The 10,510-nt window shown below is 38.0% G+C and overlaps 1 protein-coding gene across 1 annotated transcript; it reads right to left on the reverse strand.

The window, feature by feature from the left end:
* Positions 1-1,117: 1,117 nt before the first annotated feature.
* MSTN (myostatin) lies at positions 1,118-8,339 on the reverse strand. Its single transcript, XM_082314717.1, has 3 exons — positions 7,857-8,339; positions 5,287-5,660; positions 1,118-2,910 (listed from the first exon to the last, which is right to left on the reverse strand). The coding sequence occupies exons 1-3, from the start codon at positions 8,227-8,229 to the stop codon at positions 2,530-2,532; spliced, it is 1,128 nt and encodes a 375-aa protein (XP_082170843.1). The 5' UTR covers positions 8,230-8,339; the 3' UTR covers positions 1,118-2,529.
* Between the last annotated feature and the right edge of the window lie 2,171 nt (positions 8,340-10,510).

The following is a 10,510-nucleotide window of genomic DNA, read 5'->3' on the forward strand; positions in this document are numbered from 1 at the left end:
GTGCGCTGCGTTTGTGCAGGGTACAGTTATTACTAGGCAGCCAACAATGTCACTTATATGGGGGTAACTGAATTTGCGTTAGCTTTGGTTTAGCTATCATGAGTAAAAATAATCATGCAGGTGTTGTATCAGGGCTTTGGTGCAGACTGGGAATATATTCTGTTTGCTCTCAGCTCCAAAATCTGTGCTGCCACACCTCTGCAGCTCTTGCTATCTGAACTGACTCAATTAAAGCTAGTGAAGGTCTAACTACACAGTATACAATGAAAGTTCATTTGAAGTCTCTGAACAGTTTATGAGGCTTTTGGTATGCCTCATGCAGAGAGATACTATTGATAGTTCAAATGAGCAGGGACTATCTGGTGCCTGAATGTCATGAGTTAAAAGTCAAAGGGCAAAACGCTGGTCTCCCTTAAAGCCGGCAGAAGTTTTGCTGTTAACTTTAACAAAGCTAGGACTTCTCCCTTAATTCTGTAACCTTGGTTTTTGGAGAAGAAGGAATTGCGTTGTGCTTTTACTTCTTGTGGCTTCACCAAGATTCTGTATTCTAAGCATTTTAAGATTATCTTTTATTTACTCTGATTGTGCTTTGTGGGAAACTAAATTGAAAGTGTATTTAAGGGCCCCAGAGACCTGCTCTGATGAGCTACATCAGGAGAAGCTGAGCATCTGCTTGATGCTCGGACACAGCTTTAGCAGAACTCCTAATAATTCAAACGAAATTGGAGAAAATCTGTTTGCTTTTAAGTTTCAAACCTTATCGCTCAAACTTCACATTTTAACGTCCTTATGTACAAATAAAAAAAAGTAGAAAACTCAATACAAAATATTTACCACCTAGGCAGAAAATTTATAAAAGGAGAAGGGAAAGAAAATCAAGCATTTTTGCAATTTTAGGGTGGTTTTACACAAAGGAAACGGAATTCTGGAATATAACAAAAATGTGTATCATACTAACATGAAGATGTTTTAACAGTGATTGTATTGACTTAACAAATGCCTGTTTTATCAGTTGTATTTCACATGTGAAACGAAATGGACTTTATAGTAAATAGAGTTTTTTAATTTCGATTAACAATTTTTTATCATAAGGAAAATGTACAGAATTTGCGTGGAAATCCATGTACTATGTTTACTCAAATAAGACGATACTTTGCTGCAAACTTTTAAATATAATAAAATGCATTTAATAGCAATCTTTTTGTGGTATCATCATTATTTATGGACATAACATTCAAAGTATGGAAATTCAGTTGTGGATCAAAATGACCGTAAAAACAGTAACTCAAAGAACCTTATAAACATGTCAACACCCATCATTTATCACAGATGGCTCATACCAATGTAAAAAACATATAAAATGTAGTATAATTCTCAACATATGGTTTACTTTGTTGCATTGTTCCTACATATTATTTATGTTAAAATCCAGGAAATTATATTATGAAGAGAATATTGTTTTTTGTTTATTAAACTAAAGTACAGGTTAAAGTCATTCTTTTCTTGCGATGAACATATACCAACAGTGATTAAAAAATAAACATCTATTTACAAAATATTGATGCATACATATTACACAAGTCAGTTATATCAAAGTGGTTTTTTAAACAATATCTGTAGCAACCAACTATTTGCATTGGTTTATCATAGTGCAAACGGTAATGTTGCAAAGGCAGGTTATAATGTGGGATTACGATTTGAATGTTAGACTTCTCTGCTGCCTTTTGTTTTACTACATCTAGAAAACTATTCCCTTTCATTTAAAAAATATCTATTTCTTGCGAATGTTGAATAGTGTACCTGAGGATAGGGCAAATTCATTATTATTCTAAATTCTTTCACTTAGATAACTATCTCTCTATTTACTCAGCCTGCTTACGTAGCACCATTGCCATTGATTACTAACATACTAATGAGAAAAAGGAATGGAAACACGCTAAATACACTATGCCATCCCTAATTTCAGGATTTGTCCATTTATGTGGAATTTCATCTGATACGTTTCACAATTCTGCACTATATATTCAAGTGTTTAAGGATGATTCTGGTGGTATTGTGTAGTGGTGTATATGTTACCAGTATATATTTTCCTGTAAATACAATATTAAGTGAAGCTGTGAAGAAATGGACTTAAAAGCCTGCTCCTTCCGTCCTCAGATGAGAAGGAGCTTGCTTTTGATTACCAACATGTATTGAAACCTGCATATGAATTTGCGTCTGAATGACTGAATATTGATTCCCTCGCAATGTAAGAACTTCATGTATTAAATCCGGTGATTTTGATTGTAGCTTTTCTTTTTCACTGGCTCAAAGCCAGCCGTTAGGTAACTATATCGTCCTTTAGTTCACGTTCTGTAGCTGGTGCTGCGCTAAATCTGTACGATAGCCTATCATACAGCATATAGGATGTCGGCAATGCCTAGTGTACGTAACTTCACAGTTTCAAAGACTGGTGAGGGGGTATAACTTTTTTTTTTTTTTTTTTTGGTAGCTTCCACAATTCACGAAGCGGTGGATCTCACGACGATCTCATGAGCACCCGCAGCGATCTACAACCATGGCCGGTATCTTGCCGTATATTATTTGTTCTTTCCCGTTGAAGTACAGCATGTTTATGGGGGACATCTTGGTGGGCGTGCAGCAAGGGCCTGCCGAACCTCTGGGGTTTGCTTGGTGTACGAGGTGAGTGTGTGGATATTTTTGTAAAAATACAAATTCGCATTCTCCGGAGCAGTAATTGGCTTTGTATCTTTTAGGTGCGATAATCCAGTCCCATCCGAAAGCTTCAAAATCCACTGTCAGTGGGTAGCGACAACATCGGGATTCCGTCGAGTGCTCATCACAGTCGAGGCCGAAATCTCTGCGGGACCGTTTCGGTGTGTCTGTAACTCTGACCTCTAAAAATGGGTTCTGTGAGGAGAGGAGAAGGAATCGGAAGCATTACTGAGGTAAACCTAAGTTCAGTAAAAATATGCAAATAGATAAAATCTCAGACAGGTGTATCAAATTAATGTCCTCAAATAACATTTGCAAACAACGCTTTGTCCTCCTGCAAATGTCTGCTACGGTTGGTCTCTGCTGAAGGATTATTCCTCTCTTTCATGCTGAGGACCAGCATTTCCCTGCTGTTTCTCTATAAAGAGCTTTATTTTCTGAGTATCTCTTCCTGAAATCACCATCAACTCAGTGCTAGCATCATTTCTCTTAACTGCTAAAAGGTTTCAGAAATTTGGAGGATGCTGGATTTTTAATTTTGATGTGGGTTTTGTTTGTTTGTTTTAAACCCCATAATAAGAGCTACTTTTTTTTTCTATGGAGAACTCCCAAAAGGAAACAAAGAACTCCAAAAACTTTTCAAGGGCAAGACCAACTGATGTTGATCTCCCTTTTGTGAGTCCTTTTGAAATTCCCTCCATTAACGTCATATTCAGTTCAGGATTTCTGGATATCAAGGAAGGCTTCTTGTCCAGACCAAGGAGGAGAAAAATCACTCCATAATTGCTATCATTCTTGAATGACTGCAATGGCAGTAGAAATGAGTGTTTCACCTGCTGGTACAGGTTACTTGTACTTCACAGCTTTCCCCTCTGCCAGAGGGCTGAATTTGCCATACTGAATTTGAAGGAGCAGCTAATATTTTGACTCCTGAAAGAGCCCTGTGGCCAGGAATGTACTTTTGGCAGATCTCTGAGCCACGTGCTTCCTACAGAAGGTGTGTTTCCACAGTCACCAACTGAGAATAGAAAGAAACTGCAGCCTTCACAATCACGAGTTTGAAAAAGTTCCTGAGGTTTCCTCCCTTCCACACACTGATTTCAGCCCCATGTGTTGGTTTGGCACTGTCCGAGCTGTCCCATGAAGGAAGACCATTCCTTAGGAGTAAATAACAGCCCGGCTAACTTTGTTAGGCAGATTTGTCCCTGCCAAGATACCCGCCTTTACGGCTGCAAGTTGTCCAGCTGCTGGAGACGCCCCTCCCAAAGGTAAATGATATGGGAAGAGGCTTGGTGAGAGGAGCATCCCCGCACCGGGAGCTGCCAGACAGGAGCCGGAGGGAAGAGAAATTTCCTCTCCCGTTATCAGCCGTGCATCTAACCCTGCCCTGCCGCTGAATCAGTTTGTTTTTACAGATGATGATAACCATGGGTTATCCACATGTGTGAAAACACAGTGTTGGGTATTTGAATGGATGGAGGTGGTGAGGACATTCCTTATCATGATATCCAGCTGGCCTGTTTCAAGTATGGGAGATCCACATCTGTACTGGATCTACAATTAAGACATCACAATGTTTTTCCTTTAAGTTCTTTTAACTGCATTGTACTGCTATGAAGTTAAATGTTACATAGCTACATAAATACGGTTGGAGTCAATGACCTTAAAGGTCTTTTCCAACCTAAATGATTCTATGATAAACAGATTGATCTACTGCATAGTAGTAAAAGTAAAATATTATTATTTATACTTTATTCAAAAGGAGGGATTTCTTGGTTGTGATTGTTTCAGCTGCGATAGATTCACAAATTTTTATAAGTTGTATAGGATCAGTGATTTGCAGAAACAAATAACGAGGAAAATGCCGTAGTTTAACTGGTACACTTCAGATTTGATTTGTTCATCTATACTTACAGAAAGAAACCAGATAGTTATTTTATGCTCTTTCTCATCATTATGACTCATTTATGGTATCAAGCAGAATTTCTCTATTCAAACATTTCTAATAGGTGGAATGATGCACTCTATGACATACTGAAAGGTACACAACATTATCAAGAAGATCTGTTCTCACATTGACAAACATAGATAATTCCTGCTGTTGTTAATAGAAAATATACGTATACAGAATAGGGAGAGACTCCCTCACAGTTTGAATGCAAAAAACTTTCTCAGCACTATCAGAGGCAGCTTTCCTATCAATGAAATTATCCAACAACTATTCTTTTTAGCTTCACTGCTTATTAAACAGTATTTGCTCTCAAATTTGAAAACAATGTTACTTTTGATAGTACCATCCATCAATAATTACCAAAACATTTTCCAGTTAATGCCTCTCAACATCTTATTGAAGTACTGCAATTTGTCTCAATTTTTCAAATCGGGAAATGGAGGCACAGGAATGCTGTTGATTTTGACGTGATCAGAGAGCAGAGAATGAAAGAATTGGCTGTACAGAACTTGTGTTTTCCATTCCCTAAAAAATGCTTCCATTTTATCTTTAAAACACAACTTAAATGCTTTCCAATAAAATGCAAGATATTTAAATGGGATTTTTCTAAATAAACTTACCAGTCCATCTTCACCTGGTCCTGGGAAAGTTACAGCAAGATCTCGTCCATTCTCATCAAAAGCTTTTATTTCGATGCCTAAATTGGATTCAGGCTGTTTGAGCCAATTTTGCAACACTGTCTTCACATCAATACTCTGCCAAATACCAGTGCCTGGGTTCATGTCAAGTTTCAAAGATCGAATTCCAGTATATCTTGTACCGTCTTTCATGGGTTTAATAAGTCTCAGGATCTGCACAAACACCGTTGTAGGTTTTTGGACTTGCCTCAAGTATATCCACAATTGTGCCTTTACTACTTTGTTATATTGTATTTTAGAGCTAAACTTAAAGAAGCAACATTTTGGTTTTCCCTCCATTTGTACAAGAAAATCAGCTATAAATGAATGGAAAGAACAGATTACTGAACAGGGAACAAAAAGAAATATGCATATATAACCCCAATTTTTTTTTTTCCAGACCGTGTAGGAGTCTTACAACATGTTATAAACAGTATCAGTAACAAAGTGGATTTAACTTAATTCATTTTCTGTGGTTTATGCTCTACAGCAAATTTAACGGATGTTAACAAAATCATTACGCTATCACCTAAAAGTAACATCAAGTGACGAGGAACCGATGATTGTTTTGTAAACAGGCTAACATGAGGTTCGGCTAATCATTTTCTAAGTAATTCTAGTTGGTGCCTTGTGGTCTGTAGGCTAAGCAGAGCAGAGGTGTGCTCAGGCTGAAACTTGGAAATGATGGGCAATCACGGGAAGATGCATGCTGTGGAGGACCTTTGCGGTCCTTTGCTGCGTGCTCAGGGCTCTGAGCAGTGGTACCAGTGCTGTGGGCTGACCTGTACAGCTGCAAAAAAGCCTCTTTCCCAAACAAAAACTACCTGGGGAGAGGGCACAGCCCACTTCACAGTGACTACTACCAGCTCACTTCTGCCAGTCATCTCCTGAGGACCTTCATAAAGCATGCAGAGTAGCAACTTTGCATAAGCTGACTCAACACGTATGTGGTGATCCAGCTATTTCTAATTTACTAAATAGCCTTAGCGTGCTGCACACTGTGCAAACAGAGACAGCCGTGGGCAAACTACACGAACACTGTAATTTCTTTTCTCAATGGAAAAAAACAAATAATTAAGGGTATTAATCTAAGGATCATTTTGTTTTCTTTTCGTTTGAACAATGTTCTAGGAAAGTCACGTGCAGGGCAGCGTTCCTCCTTCCTGTGGCCTACGATGCAGCTGTCATACCTAGTCATGGCAATAGCTTTTCATGCCAGGATAAAATGGGTAATACTAATCTTAAATGGTGCAGGGCTTTGACATTCATAAATCTCACCACTTAAGATACCTGTCTCTTTAGTGCATTTAAAATAGTTCAAGGGCTTTTTATAAAAAGTAGGAAGTGAACTCAGATCAATGAAGTACAATGGCTTTTCTTCAGTCATTGTAATTATATAACAATTTAATTAAAAATAGTTATAAAGCCTCAGACGTAATAGGCTGGAATGAAACTGCTGGCAGAGCTCAGCTTTGTGATAAGACTGCAGTAATATATTGCTATAAAGTACACATCAACTAGTAAGTTGAAAAATTTTACAGATAAAGTTACTTTTTCATCGATGCATACGTTTTTAGCTTTCTAGAGCAGCTGATATTATTCTAGTATGTGTATTGTAACGATATCTGTAACTGCTAACATGCCCTATATGTCCTGTCATCTTTTTCCTTTTTGACATCATATTAATAAGTTATTTAAAATAAGTTATTTAAAATAAGTTATTTAAAAAAACAGCTGCCATAGCCAAATACTTTAGCTGATGAAGAACATAAGATACTATAGTATTAGCCATGCAAAAGATACTTGATAGGAGCCATAGCAGATGTTTAGCACTCAGAAGATAACTCAGAATCTGCTCATTCAGTAAATGCCTTCATTCTTCCTTGACACGACTACTGGAGCTGATTGCTATAGCATGGACATTTTAACATTTAAATCTGTTACACACATATTTGCTTTAAATATATAGTTTTAACTCGGAGGTGGGTGGTGCTAGTTTATGGGATCAGCAAAGAAGCAAGAATTTAACTCTATACTTGCACTTGCTATAACATGTTGCAGTTAGGTAGGTCTAGGGCTCTAAGCTGTATTTCTGCTGATTTCTATTGCTCCTAAAAACACTGGCCAGTGAAACCTCCCTCAGAAAAATATAGTTATCTCATTATCTGCGCTTGTACTTTACATTTGTGATAGGAAATGCTCTGAGTACTGCAGATAACGAAGTCAACTAAACTGCAGATCTCCCTTTGCTTTCTAAGGCAATGGGCACATCCTAAGTGCTACAGGGCATACACATTATAAGGAGCCGAAAACCAAACAGTAAAACAAAGGATCGCAACACGGTCATCTGAACCTGGCTCAAATTCTTTAGAAATAATGCTCTCCTCCCTCCCTCTATCAGACTTCAGCCAGCAGCCTGTTGGGAGAGCCCGAGGAGGAGTTGCGTGGCTCTACAGCAGGGAGACAACTCTCTCGGAGGAGCGGTGGGAGGCGAAAGCAGCAGGGTTACTTACACTCCGTAGGCATTGTGATAATCGTTTCGGTGGTGGCATGATAGTCATCGTCTTCCAAAGAGCCATCGCTACTGTCGTCTCTCTGGACGTCATACTGATCAATCAATTCCTGCAGTGGAGGAGCTTTGGGTAAAAGTTGTTTAATAACATCCCTGCTAATGTTAGGAGCTTGTTCCAGACGCAGTTTGCTGAGGATTTGAATTTTTATGGCTTCTATTCTGGAAGATTTTGTATTCTGTCTCCACGTACAAGCATTGCACAGTCCATCTTTTTCGGCGTTCTCTGTAGGCTGACTACTGTCATCAAGAGCCACCGGATCAACTGAAATCAGCATGAACAGGTAAATATAAACATAGATAGCTAGCTTTTGCATGATCTCACATTCAGTGCAGCTTTTTTCCCTTTTTTTTTTTTTTTTCCCCTCTTCCCCTTTCTCTTTTCCTTGTAGTACTAAACAGATCCGTGAAAGCAAATGCAATCTGAGAGACAGCTTGCCACACTGGTGTACCTTATATATTCCAAGGGGGCTTTTTATACTCCAACTTTGATTAGGCTCATGTCGTCAAACCCGACGATTGGTTGCTGTCCCAACAATGAATCTGGCTGTCAGAGGGTAAAGCCCTGTCGATCACAAGTCACTAGACAGCATTTAGTTACAGCCAAGGGTGAACTGATTTATCTGGGTGCTTCGTAGAGGATATGTCTTCGCATACTGAAAGGATATATTTCCAAGTATTGTGGGCAGCAGTACTGAAAGACAGCACTGTCATTCTTAAATATATACCAACTGTGTACTTGTACTATGAATCAAGGCAGACCTCTCTCTAAACTTGCTTTTGGCTTCTACTAGTTTTTTTGACTTGAAAGCCTGTGCTATTTAAAAGAAAATCCTAGGGGATTACTGTTAGCAGGCAGGGAAAAAATACTTTAGAAATGCATTGCAAAGAGTGCTAACTTACGTTGTTCAACAACTAAAATATATTGAGCAGTTCATATTTCAGAAAACCTTAATGGTTTTTCCTGCTAGGTACTAGCTAAAGCAGTAATAAAGATTTTGTGCATATATGACTCTATGTAAATGTATATCTTATCTCTTTGTCCCTTTAGTATACATCAAAATCAACAGAACAAATCCTTTACTGAATTAACAGTCAGTTATGAAAAATGAGTCTGTCCCCTCTTCATACTATCACTAGGTTAGCAGAATCCTGGGCAGTAAATTAAATATTGAGAGATCTTTAGTGGCAAAGGTATTTTTAAGGACTATCTTTAGCTACTCACTCTAACATTATACAGAAATAATAAAGCTTGCTTTTTGCATTAGTAGTGAAAGTATTAAAAGACTTAAAAGATTTAAACCTCTACTGTGAGTATATCTTCTTTTTCCATGTCATCTTTTATTTCTGTTCAAAATGTCTCTGTATTTTGCCAATTTAAGTGATACCTTTCTGTGCTTTTTTTTTGCTTTCAACTCAAATATTTGTAAGTTCTCTATATACATTACAGTTTTAATATGCTTTCTGCATAAGAGAGATACATCTAGACATGATTTTATACTTACAGGTTATGGCTTATAAAAATCTTTCAGCAATGTAGTTCACAATTGGTGTGGTGTTAGCAAGAATTATGGAATTCATGTTTAGCTGGGGGGTTACTGTTCAGCATAGGCTGTATATTACAGCAAGCAGAAGTCCTGGAATTTGTGTATCTTGTGTATATTTGTATATTTGGAATCTGTATATTACAGCAAACAGAAATCCTGGAATTTCATGCAGTATGCCAAAGTTTGCCTGTCTAAGTTAGGACTGAATTATCAGTTTCTCACTGAGTTTCTCTTCTTTTTCCACTCTGAGTACACCTAAAAATATGGCAAACGGGGTTTTTTGCATATATTCATGTAGGAAAAATGTTGGTATATAGAAACATGTGCAACAGAACTTTCAAAGAGCTTTTTTTCTGCCTGGTCATTCATATTATTTTGTATCACCTCACCAGAGCATGTAAATTCACTGCATAGCACAGAACTGAGCCTAATATTGAGCTCATGACCGGTGACGTAAATCATGAATATTCAATTGAAATTGATTGCCCTACCCTGGTGTAAAGTTGATGCAAGCAATAGATGTATCACGCTCATACATTCCAGGCCTATGGCTTTAGGGTCAGACCCTGATATTCTGACTTCAGCCAAAATCCATGTCTAAAGCAAGCAGTTTGACTTCTTAGCTCCTGAGCATTATTTTCTTACACAAGATACCCGTGCAGCTACTCTCAACAGGGTAACATAAACAGGCTTGCGGTTCACTGGGACTAGAAGTCAGGACAGATCTGAGTTTGCAGTGGAGACTGCCTGTTATACCCATAACATATTTTAAACAGTCTCTTAGTGCATTTCAAGTGCTGGAAATGTATTTTTATGGAAGATGCATAGGATGATTCACAGTAAGAATCTTTTTGAAAAGCACTGACCCTGTTGGTGAATTGGGGGAGGGGGGGGCGATGGACGACTAGGTTTGGGTTTTTGTGTTTGTTTGTTTGTTTACTATTATGACAGTGAATGTCATAATAAAACTTTTTATTATTATTTTTTATTTTAAACCAGAATGATGTAACCAGCTGGGTATAAAAAGGAGTCTACCCCCAGGTGGAAACCT

Source organism: Platalea leucorodia, assembly GCF_965183815.1.
Source record: "Platalea leucorodia genome assembly, chromosome: 5".
NCBI classification, from domain to species: Eukaryota; Metazoa; Chordata; class Aves; order Pelecaniformes; family Threskiornithidae; genus Platalea; species Platalea leucorodia.

What these genes read in the sequence shown, in the direction of transcription:
- MSTN (XM_082314717.1), bottom strand. Translation starts at nt 8,229, where the DNA reads ATGCAAAAGCTAGCTATCTATGTTTATATTTACCTGTTCATGCTGATT. An exon ending in TATCACAATGCCTACGGAGT is followed by an intron (nt 5,661 to 7,856) that starts GTAAGTAACCCT and finishes ATTCATTTATAG; the next exon opens with CTGATTTTCTTGTACAAATG. An exon ending in GACCAGGTGAAGATGGACTG is followed by an intron (nt 2,911 to 5,286) that starts GTAAGTTTATTT and finishes CTCTCCTCACAG; the next exon opens with AACCCATTTTTAGAGGTCAG.